Source organism: Colossoma macropomum, unplaced genomic scaffold (assembly GCF_904425465.1).
Source record: "Colossoma macropomum unplaced genomic scaffold, Colossoma_macropomum, whole genome shotgun sequence".
In the NCBI taxonomy this organism is placed as follows: Eukaryota; Metazoa; Chordata; class Actinopteri; order Characiformes; family Serrasalmidae; genus Colossoma; species Colossoma macropomum.
Window position 1 is genome coordinate 14684023 of NW_023494792.1, and position 27262 is coordinate 14711284.

The 27262-nt window shown below is 37.7% G+C and overlaps 1 protein-coding gene across 1 annotated transcript in view; it reads left to right on the top strand.

Moving 5' to 3' along the window:
* grm8b (glutamate receptor, metabotropic 8b) overlaps window positions 1-27262 on the top strand; it is a 129837-nt gene that overhangs the window by 68224 nt on the left and 34351 nt on the right. The window contains exons 3-5 of the mRNA XM_036576136.1: window positions 20442-20577; window positions 22054-22208; window positions 22499-22636. Of these exons, the coding sequence (XP_036432029.1) occupies window positions 20442-20577; window positions 22054-22208; window positions 22499-22636 (429 nt within the window). The remainder of the gene's footprint in view (window positions 1-20441; window positions 20578-22053; window positions 22209-22498; window positions 22637-27262) is intronic.

Here is a 27262-nt window from a genome sequence, read left to right on the forward strand (position 1 = left end):
TTACGAAGCCTCATTGCAAAACTCAAGATGCTGCAAATGAGGATGAAGATAATCCAGTACATAAATGCCAGGAATTCACAAATGCCAAAGGCTGCAGGAAAAGTAATGGTTAGACTAGATTGGCGTATCTCTGGTCTTAAAGCTTTGTTCTGCTGTGACTTTTCGGTTCTACTCAGTTCATAGCCAATGGGAGTCCATGCAATATTATGTACAGCCTCTTCTTGTATGAATAAATAGATCTCTTTGCATATATATAACATGCATTAGGAACCCGGCCCTATAAAATACCTCTGGTGCCACTGAGAGAGTGTTTATTTGGTATTCTATGCCATTTTAACCTAAAAGGTTTCAATTACTAATTAAATAATTAAGCAGGTTGCCTACATCCCCTAAATTAAGTTTGATTTCCCATTGACATGTTTGTACGTCAGTCAGATGCAGCACACACATAATTGCAGGTGTGACTTATGATCTGTCAGTTTAAATGGCTTTAGCAGTCATGGTTCGTAAACTGTGGCGGCAGTGGAGGCGTACCGTTGCAAATAGTAAATGATCATTTCTTTTGCAGTGTAATCAAACTGTCCTGACAAACAATTTGCGATAAAGCAAATACAAACACTGCAATGACTTCATTGAGGCATAACGTGTTAGATAGCAGTTTAATGGCAACTTGAGGTTAAACAGTATTTGATGTTTCATATAACTATATCTATCTATATCTATATATATATATATATATATATATATATATATATATATATATATATATATATATATATGTGTGTGTGTTACATAAATATATATAAACATAAATACATAAATGTGTTCTTTATTAATTGATTTTGCAGACTTGACTCTTGCATTGACCTCCTAGTCAGGAAGTTAAACAAAACACAACCCTTGAGCTACAGTTTGTATGACTATCAGTACAGCAGATGTAAGGACAGAGATGGTGACAGTATGTATGATATAATTAAATGTTTAGCCAGCTTCCACAATATGCAGGTTTAAATTAGTCCAATGCTCTGAAGGACTAACTTTTAACACCATGTTTGTACATACTGTTGCAGAAGAGTTTTATGTGTCATTCATCATGAAATGTTCACCTAAAGCTGCAACAACCAATCAACTTTATCGAAAAAAATGATAATTAAAATCATTGTCAACAAATCTTGTTATCGATTAGTTGGCTTGATGCCGTTTGCACTTCCCATTTACATCACCTGACTGAAAGAGGGAAAATACAGATGGCAAAGACCACAGTACAGGATTATGCACAACTCACATGCTTAGGGACATGGGTACACTTCACTTTAACATCACCTAGAAATATGGGTTTCTGTAGATTGCGTAAAACCAAGCTCATCAGAAAACAAATTCACAGCAGAAAATGACGAAAGCTCAGCATGGTGAGTAACTGCTAAAACCGTAATAAAACTGTAGTCTAGAGGTTAAAAATAGTCTGTTATTGTCAGCATAATAAACACCGTTGGCTAAAAAGGTGAGCTGCATTTTCATGTAAACTGCACAGCTAAATTATGCTTATCTGTTATCAGAGTGTTTGTGCGCTAATGCACGCAGACTTGCTTGAACTTTTTTCTCTGCATTTTGGTCTCCCGCCTGCATGAAAACAGTGTTGTTGGTGGCTAAAAGGAATGGAGAATGGAGATTTTTAAAACTCTGTCTTTTTCTTTGTCTTCATGTGGATGAAGGTTTTTGAAAACGCTGACCTGACGTGCATGGAGTGAGCATGCTTTGGGATACTGTGTGTCTGAGATGTGTGTTATTCTCTGTGCTCGGTCATATCAGATATGACATAATGCTACCGACCACACAAAAAATTAATTTATCTTTACTTTATTGTTATAGGCGAAATCTTTTGAATAACATAGTAATGGTAGAATCAGTCTAGCTCCATAATAGTGCTTGGACCGCCATGGAAAATTTGTTTGTGAGTTGTTCTTTTATTATTTGTCCACCTTTCACACTGAGTAAAATAGTGTTTTTGAAGACAGTTTTCAGAAGATCTGTTGTTATGCCCTTGGTAGAGGTCCCCCATCCCAAATAATCAAACTCATAAAGAACCGATTAATCGAGGATGGAAATCATTGTTAGTTGCATCCATAGTTCACACAAAATAAAGAGCAGTTAGTGATTAAAATTTTATTTTATCTGTCCACAATTATTTTCCAATTAAATTATTTTCTGATTAAATTTTACAATCATATGGTAGTGTTCACCTGAACACACTACAATATGTTTACATTATAAGAACCAGAATGTAAGTTGTTTGCATCAGTTGTGACAAATAAATGCAAATAAAAAATACATTACACATTATACTATAACACATTTGGAGGGCAGTGGCGAGTAATATTTGTTTATTTGAGCTCAGGCTTAGTTGGGAGCAAGTGTTAACATCCAGGAAGCAAGATAGCTAACCAGCCAGTTTGGCCACTTTAGGCTTGCACTTTAATAGTTGCATTCAGTGACTAAAAAAAGACAATTAAATACTTATTTGCAGTTATTTATATAGCAGTTACTCATCAGCTAAAATGTCAGGCCTGTTTATGAGCTTGTAATATGACAGCAATGATATCCTGAATCAGTGATGCCCTCATTAGTCAGTCAGTATGCATTAGAGACAGAAAACATGTTAGACATCAGTGCACTGGTCCGTCAGAGCAGCACACTTGTCAGGTGTGGTTTTAAATATCTGTTCAGGTATCTGGCGTCTAGAACCAGTGATACCTGCCTGTATGAAATGTGTACCTGTCTCACTTCACAAACCCCTCTGGCAGCATATATGACTATACTATATATCATTGTTCTGGGCTGACAGATTTAATCAAGGTGATGAGTCTTTGTGCAGTTTCATTAATGGCTGACAGGCCCAGTGCTGTGTGGGCGAGGAGGAAAATCTAATATGCTTCACGGGCTATTTGCCCCGAAACCATAGTGCCATCCGAGGATTACAACCCATCATAGCAAAGACAATAATAGTTTAGAAACACTTTATGCGTGGCCAAGACAAAGACAAATGTGAAAGCGGTAGAACCATAGAGCTGAATGTGCCAGAGAGCTAGGCAATGGCAAGTCATCATGGCATCCCTATTGGATGTATAAAGCATATATATTTTGTAGTAGTATAATGATTCCCAAAATTCATAATATGGTTTGATATGATACAATAGGGTCTGTTTGTCATTATTTGGACACAGCAGAAATAAGGAGTGTCTGAAAATATGCTGTATGTTAATACGTTATTGTTAATATATTAGAGCATTTAGCCAGTTAAAGTACAGTTTTTGAGTTTTTATTTTAAATGTCACAGTGAATCCATTCAGGCTAGTTTCTTCACGTAAAGTCTAAACAAAATCTGTGCTTTATAAAGTAACAAAATCAAATCAAAGACAATCACATGTGATGTGGTATGAGAGAAAAAACAGGGAAAATCATGTCAGCTTAACCACAGGATAGATATAAACACATAGACGCCACATTGGCAATACAAACCATTGCATAATTCAAACCAGATCTCAGGGAATTACCTTTTACAAGTAAGACCAAACAGTTGTTTTTGATTGTATTTGGCCATTATTGCATTTTGTTGAGAACTAACTAGTTGGCCACCAGAGTCAGACTATTAATAGCTAACATTAGCAATAATGCTTGCTGGCTATGAAACCTAACACTTTATAAGAAAACATATAAATTAAAACTGCCCATGATCAAGATTTTCATTTAGCTATGTTGGCGTTTCTCTAAACCGACTTTTACGACAAGCTGCTCATGTTGGCTGGCACGAGTGACTGACACATTGTGAACCTGACTGTAGTTAGCTGGCTAGCTACCTTGCTAGCTAGCAACTTATCTCACAGTTTGAAGCCTTTGAAGGTTTCCCAAAGACAAAGCGTTGAGGAGGCAGTGGGAAATAGCTAGTGTTTAAGAAGATTTTTCCGTCAGTGAGTCAGTTACTAGTACTTAAAGATGCACTATTTTTTCAGTAATTTATAGAGAATGAACTGTGTTCTGTCTGGGAGCACAAGAATAACTAAAATGATGGGGACGTGGACAGAACAATGAAGAGGAAGTTGGCTTCGTATTTGCCAGGTTCCACCTTAATGGCATCAATGCGCCATTGATAATAAGAATCCAACTTCAGCCTCATTCCGCTGGTATTAACCAAGGAAAATAAGCCAATCCATGCTTGACAAACGTGAGTTTTCGCAGTTCCTTATGACAATGAATTAATTTCCCCCACATTAGTAATTCAGTTCATGTAAGCTAATACACACTCCTCTCTTCAGCATTTGGCAACGATCATAACTATTGATTTGAAGTAACTGCAGACAAAACTTTTTTTGTACTCCATGTTGATCATAAACCTTTGAATATAAAAGCGACTCATTGAAATCGGTTAAGAAATGCAAATGTTATAGTGCTTTTTATCTAGAAATACCACAGCTCCCCTGTTTACTTGTATTTGTTTACAGGCCAGTCTTGCCTGGACCAATACGGCGGACGCATTGACATATCGCAGCAACAGGCCGAAGCGGCCAATGCGGCTTCCATGTATGTCTATGAACCACAGGTTAAATTGTTGAACTGTTTTCTTCTAATTCCACTCCCTGAGCTAAAACACTATTCACATGCTAATTAAGTCTTAACAAAAAGTGTGAAACACCAATATTCAATGGTAAAGAGGTAACAGAGCACTGGTGCAAAGTAAGGGGGGGTGGAGATGGGGACATGTTCCTCCCAGGTTTTCAAATTATAGGTTCACAGCCCACATTATTGATTTTTCACAGTGATTTTGTTTCATAAAATCTCTTACACTAATACCAGAGTGGCTATGTGAATGAAGACACACCACACACACACTCTGTGGTGTGAAGACACCACAAGCACGCTAACTGCTAACTTCTCTACCTTTTACTTCTGTCAACATTATGTTGTCAGAAAAGGTCAGACACTTGAAGCAGACCACTCACTTACCTCATATGAGAAAATATATCTATTTTTGCCTTTATTCAACTTAGAAAATGGAGACGCTGCTTTATTCAGTACCCAACATTTAGGTGTTGTGAAACAGCTGTCGGATGTTTGCAAGTGTTTCCAGTAAAAGCCAAACACAGACAGTTGTCGTTTCAGTTAGTTGTAGTCAGCATTGTTGTGCTCTTCTGTGCATTTGAAAGCCATCATGCGTTTTGTTTTGTTTTTCTGGGGGAGTTGAGGAATTGTGAATGTTTTTGAAGGGTCTCAAAAGGTTTGAGAACAACATAGCAGTACTGTGTAGAGTTTTAAGATTTACCTCGGCTGTTTACGCTGAGGAGTTTGAGCTAATTGAGGGATCTTGCATGTCATGAACATCATTAGTCTGATTGGCTACTGATGCTCCTGTATTGTGGTTCACAGATATGAAATTAATTGAATTTGTAATAAATGTTTTTATATACATAGTATTTATTTACATAAATTACATTGTTTGCAACACTGCACTATAATAGTTATTATGTACTATTACATTAATTTATAGGCCATTCCTTTTCCTCATTTTTAAAGGACTTTTTAAAAATGTTTACTGATCATGAGATCAGACAAAGAATTTATTGTATTTCGGTGTATTGAAGTGATAATAAATGGAACAAAACCTGCCATGATAGAAGACCAAAAAATGTATATACTGAACATGTACCAGAAATACATTACATTATTCCTGTTAATAATATTGTTTTGTTTTGTAAACTTTTTTCTTGAAGAGGAATAGTCTGTCCTCAGTGTAAGCTTGCTTGTTTATTTTTTTGTTACACCTCCTCATGATTAAATGAGTGTATTTTTTTCAGTGCATACCGAGTTGAGAGTCTCATCTCAAATGATATAACATGATACAGCGTATTGTTGCACCTCAATGTTTTGTGCTGTACATGATGTCAGTCTCTGAACCTGAACTCTGAAACGGCTACAGTATGAAATATGTTTGTCATTTCTAGAGTTTAGAGATAATCCAAGCTGCTTAAAAAAGCCATTTGTGCTGTTCTGGATCCGATAAACAGCTGTGAACTGAGATGATTCAAATGATCAGTTGAAATCACCAGGTGGCATATTGTTGTCTCAGCCAGAGTGGTGGTTTCATTCTGGCACTAATTTGTTGCACCTGGGTGAGTCGAATGGATAAAGTGTGTTCACTAGATTCAGACAAGCAAACAGTGCAGTAGAGCTGCACTGCATATTAACAGTTTTAGAATGTGTTACAGATCAATAAATGGAGGGTATTTTTCTGTCAAATGAGACCAGACTAGATTAATTCTAGAAACAGTGGCATTTAAACCTGATAACATTAGACTCTCCATAATACTTTTTTCATTTCTTTTTTGCTACATTTCCTGAATCTGCCTGGTAAGAAGAGGATGATGGCATTTAACATCTAAATAGGTTATAATTACATTGGAGTACTGCATTAAGGCAAGTCAAATTTTTTGAGAGATAAACGAAAAACGTACAGTCTCCTAGCGCCAAGGCAGGCCTGGCTTTGCAGGTTTTGAGTCATGCAGATTGTTGATACTGTAAAAAGCAAGAGAAAGAGAGTGATGAAACGACAAGGGGCAGGAAAATGAGAGAGCAGAGGAAAATTGAACATTTGCAAAGGTAAAGAATAGAAAGATGCATCTATTTCAACACTCACAGTATATCAAAAGTAGATGAAAACTTTTTAAATAAGGAAAGTAAGTGAGGTTTGGGAACGATCAAGACTGAAACTTCTCCTGCTCTCAGTTAAATTCCTATGTATTTTGGTTCCATGTGACAAAGTTTTCACACCCTACCACCAGGGCTGGCACTAAGGAGAGGCTGAGGTGGGCATTGGCATTGCAGATTTTTGCTCTGTGCGATTTTTTTTTGTGAAAAGAGAGTTTACATTTCAATTTACATGTACATTTGCTTATAACATTTATATAACTTATCCTGTCAGTCGTGTCAGCCAAGACTGACAGGATAAGTTATCTTAGAGCAAAAATTATTCTTGAATGGTAGAGCGAGCATCACGCTGAAGACTCTCTCTACCAGTTAAGATGTTCTTAATACTAAAATGCTTTTGGTTAACTGGACCATTTGTTATTAGCAACTATATTAGTCTTTACGATCTTTCCATTCTTTCAATCTATGCCGAAGCCGAAGTCATAATTTTTGTAGTTTTTGATTTGTAGATGCAACATGGCACAAACCTCCACCCAAGCTGGATTGCTGTTACTTTTTACTGTCTTGTTGCTTTCAGGATACAATTAGATATTCAATTGTATGAAGTGTTGGCAATAAATGACAAAAAAAAAGATCCAAACAATGACTTAATTTTTAAGATAAATGGCTTGTGCATTAGGCTTCTGAATCTGAAGTTGAGCAGGCATGGACAGTATCTAACTAAACTAGAGCCCACTTTTAAAAAGTGTCAGTCCAGGGGGCTTCAGCAGGGGGGAAGGTGCTGTAGTATTAACACCTCATTTTTCTCCATGTAGCCTTCTCCATATGTTTATAGTTTCATTCTACATTTCATTCCCCTTTTCTTCCAAGTTAGTTTATAGTTTACATACATATAAGACCAGAGTACCTTCCAGGGTATTGACTAATGTCTGGATATTCTGTTAAATTTCAGGCCTTATTCAATATAAAGGCATTCTGCCAGATAACTTAAGACACTTTTGGTTATCAGTCTCCTTCACAACAAGACTAATGCAAACCTGGTTTTCATTTTTTTCAATACTGTTAAATCATTTATTTCTGGTCTTTTGTATTCTCACATTTCATGTTCTGACATGCCCACCCAATATATTTAATGCCCCCCAGTCAAAGCAGTCTAGTACTGGGGCTGCCCACCACACCCCATCTCTTCCCTATTCTTTATACATCTATTTCTCTGTTCCTCAGAGAAAGGCAGAGGGAGAATGGCCAAGAAGGTATGGTCTACACTTGTAAATCACTTTAAAAAAAGAATGTAGTGTAGTCATTTACGTGTCATTTACTAAGTGACAAATAAATGATTTTACATTAGATAATGTATGTTGACTTTGATGATGATTTAGCCATGCATCACACCTGACCTTGCCAAAACCGAGCTTACACTAGACGTGCTCTCCTTGTCTAAATTAAACTCTAGTGAAAAATGCTTGATTTAACCAGACCTTTTCGTCGTTAGTCGTGAGTCTCATTTGAATGCAAACAGAGGCGTGTGCAGTAGACAAAAATATGCTTTTTAAAACGTCAATATTTAACATGCCCATGAATATATCTGACATGATGAATATTTAAAAAAAAAAAGTCTGTGTGGCAATTAGAGGTGGCATCCAGCATGAAAGGCAAATGTATTAACCATGCTGCTAATACATTCAAACTCTTGACGCCTTCAAAAAAGACATTAACACCAGTCAGTTACACATCTCTCTGCATTAGCCACGTGAAAGCATTTTCTGTCATTTTGACGCTATGAAAACAGTCTGTCCTGGGTGAAAATTGTCTCTACACCCACTCGCATATTCTTTGGGGATGTGTAATGGAGATGAATTGCATCTCCTGCTTTTTTTCCAGACGTGAAGAGAGGGTAGCTTGTGGCTCTCTTGTAGAAGATGAGAGGAAAAGCTGTCATTTTCTGATCCTACCCTTCAGATCTCATGGTTTGACATTAGGAAATGGCTGGGATAAGATTTGCTAGAGCCCCACATCAGAGCAGCATAGCATAGTTTACATACTGGATGGTTTTTATTACAATCTACTGAAATTGATTAAATGAATACTGCTTAAGCATTGATGATTATAGTATTTTATATATTGATGAGATGGGTCAGACTGATACGAAAACATTTGTCTTCAGTGTAAAACTTCAACTTTTACCTTGTGACCTACCATGTGACAAGCAGTGGACCAGTAATATAGTATGTGCACAGGCATGTGCACAGATAGACCGCACAAGGGGCTTGAGCCCCTGCCCCTTTTGTCATTAGACTGTGCAAATACGTTCTTGGTTAGTTCATATTGTAAAAGATGATGTTTTAGTTTCTGAAACTTTTTTGCTCTGGAAGGTCACACTGCAGCCCACCAATCATTTTTTTCCTTCTGGCAGGAGAATAACAGTGAACAGTGACCAAAGAAACCATAATCACTGGCAAAAGGGGTTAAACACTTATTGAAAACAAAGGTGCGCTGTAGACTTGAATAGCACCTTTTACTCGAATATCGGCCACTGAAAAAAACAAATGTGCTTCTTTAAGATATAGCCATTTGTTTTGACTGTATTTTAGTGAGGTTTATGCCAGCTTAATGACCACAATGTACTTATCTGTGAATTTGCACACATAACGATACCTGAGCTGAGTCTCTCCTCCTCCTTTTGCAGCTTCATGTTAAAAAGATTCCTCAGTATTCATCTGTTAAGTAAGTATTGGATGAATCACTAGTGTAACTGCATTCTTTTGAACGAAGAGAAGGAAAATTCAGATAGGACAACTGTGCTTGTTATGTGTAGTAGTTAGCTAAATTTATGCTAGTGCTGCTCACTCTCTCTCACTCTTCCCCTCCCCCGACCCATGCTATGTTAAAGTAGCAGTCAAATTCAAAGCGCACTATTTTTTAAATGGATTAATAAAATGCTAAACATTGTAAATGGGTTGAAATAACCTGGTGTTCATATACCTGGGTGCAGTATAACCTATGTGTGGGAAACACTGGATGCACGCATCACCACGTTGCTGGAAACCCCATAGAGCACCAGTAACATCTCATTAAGAATGTGCAACATTGGGTTATTATAATGTGGTTATTTTAAACAGCAAAACAAATACTAGTAAGGGGTGTAAATAACCTGCTAAATAAAGTTTTCATTGTTGTTTTAAAGAGGGATTTATGCCAGACTCTGAGGAGCTCTTAAATAAAGCACCAACTGCAAAGTATATTTAGATATTAGATAGCGTGGCTATTGGCTGCCTTGGGAGGAAAAAAATCTTGTAACTCTACATTTGGGTTCCTCTGGAACATGATTGTGCTGTCTCTTTTGATAAGAGTGGTTTCAATATGCTGTAAATAAAATTAAACTTACTTCACATCCTTGTTGTCTGTTTTTCACCTTGAGCCCTTGCCCCCTAAAATGTTTGTGCACGGACCTGGTTCTATGAATAACAGATAAAACTGGACATTTATACTTAATTCCCCTTTAAGTATTTCCATTCTGTCCACTAGTTCTACATAAAGAATGTGTCTTCTGTACTTTTTCAAGCCTGCGCTGACTGCTAATATAAGCTGACAGTGTCAGCCACCCAATTTCTACATAGAATATGTGTCCTCTTTAAATAGACTCCACCGCTGAATGCTATCACAGAAATACATTTTCGCCACCGAAGTCTGTCTCTTCCAGGCCAAACACATCTTTCCACAGCAATTAGCTGTGAGAGGTTGATCTGAGACAGGAACAGGCAGAAGTATGTCTTTGTCTGAGCCGCTAACTCACTGTCACTTCACTTCTAAGGCAGGTGCCAGCCATCCCCAGGCAACACTGTGAGTTATAGTGATAAACTCTGTAACGTCCTCTCTAAAAAAAGTTTCAAACAGTGTCTGATGGTAAACACTGCTTTGTGTTGTGATGAAGAAAGGAAAAGACGACTACTATGGCTAATTGTTTCATTGCATCAGGAAAACAGATTATGATGCTGTTTGGGTATTATAATTGTTGTCTTTGATGTCAGGGCTCAGTGCAAGAACTGACGCAAGATAAGGCTCAGCAGTTTTCGTGAAGGTCTATTAGTGATGTATACCCTGCTGATTTTGAGGTTGGTTTGCCCCTCCAATTGCAAAGGGTGTCTCTTTTCAGGCTGGTCTTAAATGATTATCTTGCCAGATTATCCTTTTGTGTGTGGTATAAATTATCCATTCTTTCTCCTGCCAATCTGCTCACAAACCATTCATAACCTCCTCAGTTTTAAATCATAGATATTAAGTCCGTTCAACAATTACAGCTAAGCATCCTCTAGACCAGGCATATCAAACTGGGGACCTTCCGGGGCAAAGGGCTGCGGAGATTAGCGGATACCCTCATTTAACGTTCTGGATTCAGTTCATAAAGGCCTAATTAGCTGATGAGCTGAATCAGGTATGTTTAATGAGGCACTGGGCTGAAGTCTGCAGTGTTATGGCCTGCAAGGACTGGAGCCTGCCACATGTGATGTAGATACAGAGATGTAGTAGTAAAAAAGTGGATAAACCCTCAATTTAAGTGGCCACCTAGTCACGTAACTGTGGAACGATCAAACTACATACATAAAACAAGCATATCTTTGCACACCTTTAATTACTGTAGTGGTGTGCCTCGGCAGTATGAACATATTTATTGTTATCGTGATAAATTCTGTGACAATATGTCATAATAAGCTTTTCTGAGTATGCTGTGGATATTGTCAGTATTTCTCGAAGACTATCCAATTGCATATTTCATTACTTAGAGAGCGTAATTAGTCTTGTTTAACTGGATTTAGTACAGCGCAGTATGTGAACTGTTAAATTAAAATCATTGTATTTATAGTTTTTGATAGTATTTTTAACTGTGGCAAGAGTGGCTCTTTTTTGCCTGGTCATGGCATACTATGTATTGTGGAAGTTTACATGTAATTTGTTAAAGTATAGTTTATGTATATGATTTTTTCACCTTTGTTTAAATGTTATGGACTTAGCATTTTCATATTTATTATCACTGCTGTGTTCTTTTTAACATGAATTTTACTAATTTTGGTGATGGGGTACTGCCACAAACCTCTCTCTGCGTGTGTGAACTCTTTCAGGTTCACCATGCTGTTGAATGTTGCCAGCAAGCACTCTTGTCTGTCTTATTAACCTCTGCAAAGCAAAGCTGTTTTATTTATAAGGACATTATATCATCAGTAAGATTAGCTGAGGTCCAGACACAGTGATTTCTTTAAACTGCTTGAGAGTGTTCCTTTTGTCAGCTTGCTCCCCAGCTATAGCTAACATGGTAGCTCTTTTATAATATCTAAAATTAAGCTGGATTTGACCTAGCTTGCTTACTTGCTAAAATACAAACGATTATTTACAGGGTGATTTGAAAAGATTCATCCGATTTCAAAATGATTTATTTCACTTGTAAATCATTACAGAACATGGTTTAAGTCAGCATGAAGTTTATTATGTAATTTTGCAAGTGCTCAATATGACCTCCTCCAGCTGTACGGACAACATCAACGCCACAGTCAAATTCATCCCATACTCGATTGAGCATGTCGGGTGAAACAAGATATGTCAACTTCAGTTTTTTAAGAAATTTCTCTAAGTGATTGAGTGAATAAAAAGGTGAGTAAATAAAATTTTTTTTACCCTAACCTATACCTGCTTAATGATGACTCAAGATTGTCTGTCATGGAAATGACTTGGAATATCTGGCTGGATTAACAGCAGCAAAAAAATGAGGGTTATGATGGAAAAGTTTGAATAAAACATTGAATGACTAGAGAACTTGGAGCCCTCCTAAAAAGGTAATATAGGGAAGCAGACTATGGACTGTATGCATTGAACTCTCTAACGAGGGTGAACGTCTGAGCTCACAGAAGGGAGTTGTACCAGATGACCGTTTAAGTTATAACTGAGGTAAGCTCTTGTACGTATATGGAGGGTTGTCTAAGATGGCCCTATGGAGAGTTGCGCAAGAGGGCCCTGTAAGGAGGGAACAGTCTGGTAAGAGTCAGACCAGAGTGTGTTTTTTATAAAAAAAAGACATCATATGCGTTTGGTTTTAAAGGTTACCAAAAAAGGTGTAAGGTTTGGATATGATGGGGACTAAAATGGTATGGAATTGTGTAAAAGGGGTGGGGAGATTACTTCATCACCCCAGATGGGAATAAAAAGGTTTGTTTTGAGATGATATTCACATTGTGGTTGACCGGGAACCATCTTGCCATTTGATGCTCAATAAAGCGAAGGCATTTTCCTTCCTTCCACAAGAACTCAGCAGCTGAAGTCTTTGTCATTCCTTTTTAGCCTTTTTTTCATTTTTGCTGATATTCTTTGATTCTTTTAATTCTTTTTGAAGAAGTTAGATTACAGACAGTTATTAGGGCAATAGTATAGACAGTATTACAGTTACTTATAAATGTCCAGACCCTGGGCAAAAAGAGATAGCTCTTGGCTGCGACAGTTACTACCTCAATCTGTTCATGTATCGCTGGCTTCGTACACTGCTGGACATCCTCTATCTGGAACTTCACTCATCCTCTAGAGTTAACAATGCAGCCTCTAGAAATCTTCACACATGGACTGATGAAATATCCACAGTGAAGTGCCTTTTTGCTTGCTTTACTGTATCTGGATTATATGTCTATTTTGTGACCGACACAGGTTTCAAATGTCCTGTGCTGTATGTATTATTAGTTTCTGTTGAAATGTCCATGTGGGTGTGGTTGCGGGAAAGGAAAAGAGTATTGTTTGGCATTTTTAAAGAAAAAATAAAAATGTAATCATAAAGATGAGTAAATGTCATTTCATATTTACGATGGTATGTAAATGATGTTTACGTGTGTTTACACTACCCCATACTGTCTGTAGTATAGGGAACCACCAACTAACATAAAATATGAAATGCAATCTTGATATTATATCTGAAAGACAGAAAACCAATGACAGTTTGTTTTATAACAGCACTAAAAACCAAATTAGGTAGATTTTCTTGCTCATGCAACTAACTTTCTATGCCTTGCTGGCATGTTTTGATCTAAAGTCACGTTTGTTTACAAGAAATTCTGTGAGAACCCAGATTCAGGACCGTTGGTCAGGACTGTGATTTGGGAGCATAATCTGAAAGTGTGTGTTGTTTTGCTCTGGGCAAATCTTGTAATGTGGGGGCTTTGATGACTGAAGGATGACCAAGGAGAAGGCATTGTGAGAAAGTGAAATGTCTACTGCCTGTGGAAACACATTGTAGACTGTGCCTGGCACAGAGTACTTGGCCATAATGTACATTGTGTGGGCATATTTTTCAATATGGAAGGCTCTCTTTGGTACAGGAAGGTTTGTGTAATTCTTTGAGCCTGTCCTTCCTTTTTTTCCCTTGCATTCAGTGTGGTAAGCACGTTTGTGTACTGGCAGCGGTGGGCCGTGGTACTGGGCGGCCGCTGTTGTTCGCATGCTGAACACAAAGCCGCTGCTCCCACGCTGCTTAACGTGCTTTTGTGAGATGGCCAGTTTGCTCGTGCCTGAGAAAGACAGGGAACCATCATGTAGCATTGCTTTGGCTGAAAATATTATTTGTTTCAGCCAAACTAAGTAGGCTGCTAGCAGAATGACACCAAAAACCATGTGAAACATTTGCAGGTTGGCATGTATGTGGTATTTTTGTTCATTTTTAAAGTACTTCGCTTGCTGTTACCTTATCCTGTTAGAGGTTGAAGGCTGACAGAATAAGGTGGTAATAATATATTTAATTTTGATGGGTGTGAAAATTTTCTTTTAATTAAAAATAGTTGGAATTTGTCTTACCAAACAGTATGAAACTGTTAACTAGGGTCCAACTGATATATCAGTTGACTGATAAATTAGTCGATTAGTTAAAGATTTATTGGTATTAGCAAACATCATGCCAATAAAGCACATTCGATTTTACTTTAGACATTAACTTTATTACTGCAAACATAAATAAAATCTCATACTGTGGTACCATGATACATTCGCAAAATAAAATGATATTGATTTTTATCAATAATCCCCAGAACTAGTTTCCTGCCCTGATGCCAGACTTTGCAGAGACTGCAAACAGTCATCACTTGCTTCTCTTTAGTACAGCAATAAGTCTAACCTGACAAAATACCATCCTGAATAATGTAAAAACATTTACATTTTCATATTGCTCAGACCCAAGTGTCAACTTGTATTTCTTTTTCAGAGTCTATAAAAATTACTGGATACAACACATGCCATTAAGTAGTGGCCTTTTCACATTGTCCTTGTTTTTTCAGAAATAATCTATATGGTTTTCCTCACCATTACCCCTGTATTAAACACCCTGCAGATGTTACCCTGGCCCTTGCTGTCTGACTCTTAGATGGCATAATAAGTCACATCTGGTAATTTACACCCTGTAGAAAGCTTTATGATTGAATAATAAAAGAATCAGAGTATTAATCAGTGAAAGTGCTTCTCAGCCCCTCTCTTAAACAAGGCACACTCATTTGCCTATTTAATTACTGTGCACTATGGCATGAGCAATCTGGCTGCTAATTACACAACCCTTAATCTAATTTAGAATTAAACGTGGCTCATGCAAATGTGGATCATGAAATTGTGTACTTAGAAGTGTGGAAATGTAATCTTGTTCAGGCTTATGTTTTCTAACTCAGTGGAGACCAGTGGAAACATACAGTAGCACTACTGAATCATGGCTGGAGGACAGCAGATTGGGAATTTTCTATTTTGGGCTGGGATTTTTGGTGGTGTGCTCTTGGACAGTTGGCCGTGACATGCATGCTTACAAAAGCACAATGTGCCTCGAGCACTGTTGTAGATGTGATAGTGACAGCACTCTGACATGGGGCACTGTGACTGGTATAGCCTCCAACTGTCCATGCAGATTTGGCAGTGAAGAAAAAATTAGATACCTAAGTAGTAGAGGTGTTAGGCCTGTGCCAACTGACGGGTAACTGAGTTACCATGGTGACCGCACCCAGGGACAGTAAAAACTCATTTACCCTTTGAAAAACGTGTCATTCATTTATTGATTAAATTAATGTGAACCATAGCAGGACACCAGTATTCCCGTATAGGAATATAACTGAACTTTTAAGCATGTTGTGTGATGTTACATCCTTCATTAATACTACAGCCACAGCTTCATGTGGAATGGCTTCAGAGAAAAGGGCATCAGGCTAAGCTTCAGGTAGTAAAGTTCATGTGATATTTGCGCTTCCGTTCTTCATTACTGGACTAATTACAGTAATGTGGCCAAATGAAAGATAACAATATACTACAAACACAACCTTGACTGAACTGTGTTTTTATTATGTTCTTTTATTTGATAAAAATGAAACCTCACTCCACTTCAGTGCCAGGGACTGTCTTAAAATGTTGCCTTTATTGATGTTATGTATGTTAATATTATTTGTAGTAGCAGCAGTAGTCTCTAGTACACCAGCTAATGCTTCTGGATACATCTCCATTGCTTCTGGAAGCATGAGCAGATATACTTAGATATGATAATAACAATAGCAACACGGTTCCTTATGGTAATTTTTAGATGGTCCTTAAGCCTGAAGCTAGCATTGGACTGAAAAGAGTAATAGTGTGTTTCATTGTTGTGAAATAAAAGGTAAAAGAAAAGAAAATAACCATTTACCACACTTCTGAATAAGAGCATTCTGTTAGAGGAACAGGTGTAAGAGGTAGAACGATTCATGAAATTCATTATTGGTTTTAATACAATACAGTGCAGCGGTGTTTTTAACTCACCAAAAATAAGAAGTGCCTGAAAATGTACGTACATTACAGGAATGTTTCAGTGAAATTCCTATTTAAATGAACAGACTTTACACCAATACTAGCACTGAAATACAGTGCCATTCATTCAAGTATGTTTTATTTTATTTTTTGACAAAGAACATTGAGGATCAGGTATCAGAAGGAAAAAGTGGTATCGGAGCATACCTTAATATGACAGTCTATATTGTTACACTCCTGCTAAGAAGATGTTAAAGCAGTGACCATTGTGATTGGACTCATAGGCATGGTTCTTTGATCAATTAATATATAGGAGCTTATGGTGTTGTTTATACTAATTTGCATGTTGGAGATAATGGCATTGGATGAGCGATAGATGCATGTCTCAAGACAGAGATCTGATCCAAGTGAGTGAATGAAACCCATATGGCAGTAGATTACACAGAGGATATCTAAGGACCCAGTGGACCATACTAACTCCATTCATAGGACTAGATTATACAGCTAACCTTCTATTGTGCCCAAGAAATCCCAGTGTACCTTGTCACACATCCCCACCACAGGGTTCACCCAAATCCAAACCTTATGATAATATAGAAATCCAATTGCATAATGATAACTGAGGTGACAACAAAGGAGAACAATGATGATTGAGGAGTCACTGAAGACACACAATTATCTTTGAAAGGCTATCCATTTGGCATAATCACTAGATGGCTTTGGGGAAACGCAGCCACTGGAGGAGCAGTAGGGACGGGTACACAGAAAGAATGGAGCCACCACAGCTGTTCATTAAATGGACTGTAACAAGGAGAGATAGGCTTCAGTGGGGAGATGAGTGTTTAAGGCAGCGAGAGAAGAGCTAATGGTGTAATGGAGTGCTAGCGAGATGATGGAGGGTTATTATGGTTTCTCGTTTAACACTGAAGATCACCCTGTCTCCAAATCAAATGCTGTTTACACAGTCCTCCAACAACACATCAGTGACAGCCAGGGAAGAAATAAAGAAAGATGGTAATGAAGAGAGCACAGCAGAGTGGTTTTGTCTGTTCAAACCTAGCTGGATCTGAAAGTAATATAAATGTTGGAACAAAATATTGATCCTTTCTCAGACTGTATTTATCTTTTATAACTCTGCTGATACTTTTCTGCCTTGGTATTTTTATTGAGTGCATATTATACTGTTTATACAGGAGTTTAAAAAATCCATAGTTCCAGTTACAGATCATATATTACAAAGTGCACAAAAAAAGCAAACAAACTGAGAATTAAAGTCAAAATATAAAACGAAAAATAGAATAGATGATCAACCAACAAAAATTTCAAGTGAAATATGGGTTAAAATGATTGAGATGCATTGTAGTGTTAGAGGCAGCTGGACACTGTTCTATGAAATTGCAGTGAAAAGCTGTAACAGACAAAAAAAGAGGGTGTCTTATTGTCATTCTCAGGGAGGGTGAGCCCACTTGCAAATACAAGTCACGTTGTTGAATGTGAAATTTATATCCAGCAATAAAGATCAGTGTGCTTGATATAGTGTGCTATGATAGCATTCAATTTTGAAAGAAGAGCATTCAAGGAAATCATGTCACATTTTCCAAGACTAATAACATGTATACTGTTGTAAGAGAGAGAAAAAAGAGGAAGATTTCCAATTTCATTTTAATTCATATTTCAAAATATATATGAACCCAAGAATTGATCCTTAAAGAACACCATTTCAAATTTCTAGAAACTGAGAAGTAACATTAACACCATTCATTAGCATATTAAGTTCTGTTGATCAGTTGTAAATGAAATGCCTGTTGATGAAGATGGAAGTGTCAACAATCCGTAAAAAGTTAAAATTAAGTGTATGAAAGGTCTTTGAAGAATTTATAAAAGGAGCTGCAGAGTATTGCACATATGTAGTGTCAATGACTACATTTACATGCCCACAACTACGCTCTTGGTTAGCCTAAAGCCACTTTTCCACTGCATGGAACCATCTTGGCTCGACTCGACTCTACTCACCTTTTTTGGTTTTCAATTAGGCAAATCTCGTATCTAGAACCCAAAAGGTGACGTAAAAATGTCGCTGACTACTGATTGGTCGGAGAGAATCACTAAACACACATGCTAACGATAGCTACCAGGTTAGCATATCCTTTAGCATCGCCTTTGAGCAATCAGAATCATACTGTCGTCTGAACTCTGATATATTTCCCAAACTCTCCTGGGTTTTTTTCAGCAGTGGTTTTTGTTGCTGCCATCAGCCACTTTTGAGCAAAATTTGTTTCCTTCATGTCACAGTAGTTTCATGTGACATCACTGTGATGACCAGCTTCATTGAGGGGGTACTATATCTGCAGTTGGTACCAAAAGTGAGTAGAGTAGAGTTGAGTCGAGCTGTACCATTCAGTGGAAAAGCAGTGTAAGAAACTGGACCCATCCAGGACATTTTCGAGTGTGAAAAACTAGGTTCATCTGTGTTTTACTACTATGTTTTCCATCCATGCCAGCATAGTCTGACTTACAAACGCTCTCTTCAAGACACACCATAGATTATCCAAATGAGTTTCCTGCTGTTTGAAAACATTGGTGTTCTTTTTTAATCTTGAATTTAAATATTTAGTGATGTCTCTTCCTCCCCTTAGGAGTGCGAACCCTTTCACCTACTCATCTTTGCTTTGCTGTCATACAGCTGTCATCACGTGTCATGATAGTTAGTTTAGTGATCTAAGCATTTTCATGTCAAGATCTGTCTCAAATGTCTTTAAGTTTAAAAGAAAAATCTGCATTCAGTCAAATGTGTCTAAACATTTAAATAGTAATGTATGTGCAGATCAAGATCAACATTTAAAAGGTTTTCTTTATGTACAAACCACTGTTATCATGTATTTATTACTTTGTAGCCTTTTAAAAAGGCAGAATGTTGACTGAGGTTTGTCATTTTTAGGGGTGCACAGTGATGTTGGAATTATATCTGTATCTGCAGATATTTGCTTAAAAAAAAGCAGTATCAGGCATGTTTACAGTTGACCGCTGTATCAAAGCGATATTTGATGACTGTTTATTGTACTCTTGAAGAGCAAAGTGTTCAGGTGACGCTGGGCTACAGTGCTAAAACATGAGTATTTTATTCATTTTACTGCATTTGTAGCCCTATAGAAACAACTGTTCTATTTCTCTGTAATAATAATCCAGATCTAGTGTCAATTTCTACATTTTATAAATGCTTATGTGTCAACCAGTAAGATGCATACATGAAAGATGTTGGAAATCAACATCCCCTCACCATTCCCATAAATTCCCAGAAATTTTCAGATGTTTAAGTCACCCTCTTGTTGAAAAGGCTATCACAGGAATGTTAAGATGTTTTGTGTATATGGGGAGATCTGCAAATGTCCTCTATGCTGAATTGTGAAGTAGACCCTCGCTCTGTCTGAAGTGCATTAGGGCAAATAAATAAGATGAGATGTGTTTGATGCCACTGTATGCTCTGAGACACCTTGGGCAAGGTGGCGCTATCAGGTGTCATTTGAATCTAAACATATCGTTCTCTATCCGGTGAGGGTAACACAGAATATGTTTGTTCTTTTTCCTTCTCTAATTTGTATGCATTGTGTACTTGATTTAAATAAATCAGACTCTGAAGCGGGCCTTCTCGTCTTCCCTCTCTCTCGACCCTCTCACATCTCCTTTCTGTCGCTTTGTCATTCTCTGCCTGTTTTGCTCTTTCTCTATTTCTTCCTTTCTTCCTGTGTCTGTCACTTTCTACGCCTCTCATACTATCATTCTCACACAATTTCATTCTCAACGTCCCATTATCTCCCCTTTTTCTCTGCCTCCCACACTCCCTTACATCCTCCTCTCCTGTGCTTCTGTTCTCACTTCCCTCTGCACACCATTCCCTCTCATTTACCCACTCTTTTTTGCTCTCTCTCTGCCTTTATATCTCTCCAACTACCCCTCCCACATCCTCTGTCTCTCAGGTGGTGTATGTATTGCACAGTCTCTGAAAGTCCCCAGAGAGCCCAGACCAGGAGAGTTTGACAAGATCATCTTGCGGCTGCTGGAAACCCCCAACGCTCGTGCCATCATCATGTTTGCAAATGAGGACGACATCAGGTGTGTCTCACAATTAGAATTTGCCCTTTTCAAGACAAAGACTGGCTTCAGATATGGCCAAGAATCTGTTCATACCAAAAAAAAAAAACAGAATGCTGCATTATATATTATTATAATAATATAATATGACTAGAACAGTCAAATGATTAAAATAATGAATTGCAATTAATCGCCTTATTTTGTGCAGTTAGTTGTGATTAATGACATTTGCCTTATTTGCTCAAATGTTTTTTCATTTAATAAGCAGTGTATTTTATTATAGCTATATGAGTGCACAAAATACCTTCATCAGAATGCATTTATTCCACATGAATCTGGGCTTGTAAATCATGTGATTTCCATAGACTGAATGCAGACTGAATTCCAGTTTTCATCACCAACATTCAGTGAGGGCAACAGTGGCTGCTTGTTCTAACCAATGAGTGTGTATATCATACATATAGTCAAAGGTTCCAACTCCTCCGTGATTGTAGCCTCTTGCTCTTATACTGCTATGGTACGTCTTGTTTCGAGAGTAACTGTAGATTTCCACTTTGCTGTTGCTTTTGTTAGTTTGCTGGTTGTTGGTTTATCCGTACTTTTTCCAAGAGCACTGTCCAGTATAGTCTGCTGAAGGTGTCCTTGAAAGACTTGCATGGTAAACAGTTTCATTACAGTAGCTGGAACTAACTTTGATTTATCAAGATAGCCATCAATGGAACCTGGCATTTAAAAGCTCTTTTCAAAAGAGAGCCACATATTTCATTATGGCAACATACAGCAGGTGAGCAGCTGAGCTTCAGGGTGAAAATACAGCTAAAGGGTCAAATTAGGAAAGTGTGTTAACAACTTTAAGAAAATTTATGTTGTTAATAATTTGTCATGTTAACCTTGTTGGCATGTTATTATTGACACCACTATTTATTACTATTTATTACTATTTACTATTTATACTATCTATTACTATTTATTATAATTTGTTTGTGCAACTATTTGTAAGTGCTGCCTTGTTTTTGTTTTTAAGTTACAATAAATATGTGATTGAAAATTAACCAACAAGGACCCTCTACAGCATTTTATGAAGGTTCTGCCGGAATCACTGAGGGAAGCTATATGTTAGAAATATTGTAAAGTTATGAATGATGGTGAAGTAGGTTATTTCATATAATGCCATAGGCATGGGAAGATTTTCCCACCATTTTCCCCCAATAAAACTTCCTATACCTATGAGGGCAGCTCAGCACTGTTGCATATTCTCTTTTACCACTGGGAGATGGAGCCCTTTACGAGCACCTTACATAATGCTCTCTCCTATCCACTGCAGGCATTATTAAAGAAGGTGGAATTTGAAATCTGTACAGTAAACTTCAGCTTTCAGTCACAAATAAACTTGATCCAGCCCTGCATGAAGAAAATGTATGAATGTGCTTTTGAGTAAATGTCCTAAACATGACATACTTGTAGCATTCAGAAGGCCTATGTTTGGTTATTTTTCAGACGCATCCTTAATGCTGCCAAGAGAAACAATCTGACAGATCATTTCCTCTGGGTGGGGTCTGACAGTTGGGGCTCGAAGATCTCCCCCGTGGTTCAGCAGGAGAAAGTGGCTGAGGGAGCCATAACCATTCTGCCTAAAAGAGCTTCGGTTGATGGTATAGTGCTGTAGGCTTGGTCACCTCAAACTCAATAAAAGTTACAATACTTTAGCCACCTATTATACATAATGACCTACACAAAGTGGTAGCAGTAGGTTGTGATTGTAACTGTTTTTAGGGTTACTCTTTATGATGTCTGGGTTACAGTATAATAAATACCTTTTTACCAGTTTTCATATGAAATTCATTTTCGTCTTCAGTGTCTCTCAAGATACTATTAACATCACAGCTTTTCCTTAGAAAGAGGCATTAGTACATCTTTTTCAATCCCTCTCCCCCCTTCCCAGCTTTTGACAGATACTTCAGAAGCCGCTCCTTATCCAACAACCGGAGGAATGTGTGGTTTGCCGAGTTCTGGGAGGAGAACTTTGGATGCAAGTTGGGAATGCATGGCAAACGTCCTGGCAGCCCTAAGAAGTGCACAGGTAAAAATAGATCATTCTTTCTTTGCTTTTTGTCTTTTGCAAGCTTGCAAATCCGATTAGACATTTTCTTTCTCATTATGCGAATCTTCCACTGCAAAAAAACAGTTTATCACATTGACATTTGTCAGAGTTGGATTTAGTATCCTGCTGTTGTCAGCTTTGAGAAAACAGCATTGAGAAATCAAGTGATTATTACAAGTGATATTAACCAGTGATGATATAAGCTTATGATCATACTGTAAATTAGCTACTGACAAAGATCATACAGTTTGTATGCAAAAGTTTGGGCACCTCTGGTCAAATGACAAAATTCTGTTGATTTTTTAAATGAAAATCAGTTAACACATCCTAAACAGAGAACGCACTTCTACACATTTTAATGATTAATTACAGGTCAATGGCTAAATTTAACATATTGGAAAAATAAAACATACAATATGACCTGTGCGTAAGTTATGGTACATTTATATATTTTTTCCAATATGTTAATCTCAGCAAAATAAAAATTTCTGAAAAATGTCATACCAGGGGTACTAATCCTTGTGCATACAACTGTATATTGATGTTCTCTTTCACACGCTCATACAGTTGTTTGTAAGGTTACACCCAATACAAAAGTAAACTAGTTTGGGTCATTCACACAGATGTAATGCCAGTCACATGCAATATTTTACAGTTTCTTCATAGCAGCAGCATAGCTGCTTAGTACATGACAGCAGAATGTAACAACTCTTCAACAATGTTCAATGACAAAAAATTCCCGCAGTTAATCATGTACTGTACGTAATCAACTCTGGAATGCTCGTGTCTTAGCCTGAATAAGAGCATGAATTTCAGTTGAATGCCTCCACCTTGCTACCAGCTCGGGAGACACTTTTCTAGACAAGAAAAAATGTTTGTTATTCGACCTTTTTTATTCTAACCTTGTTATAACAGCTGTAATATTTGTTGGCTACATCAGCGTGAGAAAGAATATACTTTCCTATGTCCAAGTATTCAGGAGCACAGTATATCAGTGTACATGGTCCAGTAGCTTGCAGCTTTGACCAGTTTCTGGGCAAGAACCCATCAGTCTGAAAGCGCTTTTGCCCCCTGGACCTGAGGATGTCTTTGTAGTTATAAAACTTTGTGTTTAAATAATGGTAGTTCAGCACTTGCTAAAGAATTGTTGGAGGCCATTCCTTTCATCTGTTACCTCACTGTGAACAGCAAAACTGCTGCAAAACGCAAGGACCAGAATCTGTATAGAGTATGCAGCCTGCAAACAGACAGGAGCAGTTGAAAATAGGGTGAACGTATCTTTACCATCAGTGTTGGTCTTTCTGAGGTTAATTGATTAAAGGGAGCATGTAGGTGAAAATCAAATTTTCGTTAATTTCTAGAAATAAAAACCTGGATGTGGAATCTAAACACAAAATATGTGTAATATATCTGTTTATTTATTTAAGGAGCATTTCAACCTGGACTTTCTTCAGAACAGAGGTCATTTACAGATAATGCCAGTCAAAATTTTAGACCCACTTGATTAAATGTTAAATGTTTTTTATAATCTAAAAGACATTTTGACTTACAGGCTGATGCTTAAGCGCTTGAAGCCTCATTACCTAAACAAGTGTTTTCACGAACAACACAAACAACTTTTTAAATAAAAAGTAAAAAAAAGAACAGAAAAACACGATTTATTTTTAAGAGATGAATAGAGGTTGAAATGTGTCATAACAAAATTATTATTGTTTTTGGAAAATAAACTCAAATGCCATAAGTGGACTTCAAATACCATAAATGGACCTCAGACTTCATAAGTGGACCTCAGCTGTCATAATTGGAAAAATACAAGAAAAAGTAATAAATCGGCCCTCTAAATGAGAATGTATGTCTGTGCATTACATTTCTGTTGCAGACGTCCTAGAGCATTTAAACATTTAGCTTCGGAAACTAGAGGTGTTGGACACTTTAATATATATATGTCATCCACTGTGTCCATATAGATGGCTGTGTTTTGTTCAGACAAGTGTGTCAAGTGGAAATAACATGAAGCTTTTGGCTTTTCTCATTTAAATGCAGAAATACTGCAGCAAAGTCTACACATCTAGCAGAGAGGTGAACTTTCTACCCCATTGTATAAAGTGAACTGCCTTGTCTTCTCCTTCCCTCCTTTTCTCTCCTGTTTGTGTCACATGGTTAGAGCTGCAGAGAGCAGATGGACGTTTGGGGCTCTTTTGTGAAAGCATGGTTATTGTTCTGGCACAGTTATTTGACATAATGAGAATAATTACATAGCTGTGGATGCAGCACATCAGTCTCTGGCTCTCCATGTTTTTCACTCTCTCTGTCTGATCTATGTGTAGCTGCTCAGAACACATCCTTGCAGATGGATGCCTCTGTCAACAGCATACTGACAGATACTCTGATTATTATCATCTTTCCCTTTAAGGAGGAGAGAGGGAGGGAATCATTAAAGCATGGAAAAAAGATGCTCTTTTTCTCTCTTTTTGTCATATAACAAAAACAGACACTGAGAAATCCAGTCCGTCTGAGGGCATGCAATGCGAGTGCACACACACACGCTGAACAAAGACTTAGATTCATATCCTAACACATCTAGCAGTTCTGCAGAGTGCTACAGTGTGCTGTGGGCTGACTACAATGTCCTTGGGTCTACAATAGAAAGTAATCCTAGCTGATTCTGAGGATTTTTCAGAACACAGCCAATTTTTGCTAATCCTCCAGAAACATGTTATAAAACCATATATATATATATGTGTAAATATATATATATATATATGTGTATATATATATATATGTGTATGTATATATATATATAATATATATATATATATATATATATATATATATATGCATATATATAGAGAGAGAGAGAGTGAGAGAGAGAGATAGATAGATAGATAGATAGATAGATAGATAGATAGACATGTATGTTGCATAGGTGCGAGTGGAACAGACACAGCAGTGCTGCTGGATTTAATAAAAAATGAATAGCTACAGCAGCACTGTTGTGTCTGATCCACTCATACCAGCGCAACACATACTAACCTACCACAACATCAGTGTCACTGCAGTACTGAGAATGATCCACCACCCAAATAATACCTGCTGTTTGGTGGTCCTGTGGGATTCAAGTGACCTTTGAAGAACAGAATAAAACTAAACAAAGCATGCAGAAAACATATGGACTACAGTCTGTAACTATAGAACTACAAAAAGGGTATTGAGAGATTGAGTATTTTCCCTTATGTTATTTTCTTAAGGTCTAAACCATTTTCACTGTAGAGAGCAAATGGCAGAAGTAGTGATAACTGTCACACTCTCACCTTGCCCCCTCCCTCCTTTGTTTGTATTTAAATGACCCTTCGTCTCACGACCTTAAGGTGATACTATCACCCCCCCCCTTATCTCTGCCCCCTACATCTCTATTCATTCCCCCCGTCTACAACTCCTCCTTACCCCTCCTCAAAGTCCTTTTGTTCCCCCTTCCCCCTCTTTAGTTTTTCAAAGTATATAAGGTCCTTCCAAAATATTCTTGTTAGACTGGACTGCAGACTGGACTAGACTAGACTGGTGACCAGACCAGACTGGTGACACACTGATGACCAAGCTGTGCCCGTGCATGATTGTCTGCATGCACGTGAATAAGACTAGACTTCTGATCCTGCTGATTGACTGCTGATCGACCACGCTGTACCCATAAACTCCAGTCAACGCTGAAGCTCCAGTCTCCTGACTCTTGGTGCTGAATTTCTAACAGTATAGATACAAGAAGGTGTACTTAATGAAGCGGATGGTAGGTGTATATGGTGATAAGGCTGTGGAGACCGACAAAAAGTGAAAGAACACAATCAGCTTCAGTCATCTCATATTTTTGACTCGTAAGGAATCCAGCTTGAAAGCTGGAACTCAGTGTAAGGCTCTGCTGGTATTGAGGCCGGCAGCGGTGGTTTGAATTGATTTTATTATCGGGTTGAGATTGAGTTTTAGGAGAGCTGGATAGATGTCTTTTATCAGAGCTTGTCTATGTCTGTGGGGTAATCATACATTGGGACAAATGGCTGAATCAGCAAGACCTCTGGTCAGTATCTACCTGAGAGAGGAAAAGAAAAGAGAGAGAGAGAGAGAGACTCCAATGAATATCAGATTTAACCCTTTAAAATGTGCTGCAAGGAATGGAAAGTGCTGACTTGCTTGTGCTTGTGTTTACAGCCCTGTGTCTGTATAGGTGTGCTTTTGTGTGCATCTGTGCCTGTCATCATTCCACATACTCTACACAAACATGGAATGTCAAGTAACTAATAAAATAAGTGCTTCCGTAGCTGAGCCACAGGCCTCATAGGGAGTTCAATTTTGCATTGTATTTTGCACTATTATATTGCATTATATTATTCAAATAGTGTTCCAGATATAGGCAAATTAAAAAGGGCAGGGTCAGTTTGATGGGATGGAAAAATACCCAGAAGTGAAGTCATATAGTGGATTGTATGGTTTAAGTGATCCCTAAAACTGTCTCACCACAGGTCCTGTGATTAAACGTTCTGAATGTTCAGCCTAACTACTGGAGAAAAGAAAGGTCAGCTCAGGCGTTGTCTTGAACATTCACATCCCATAGCCATG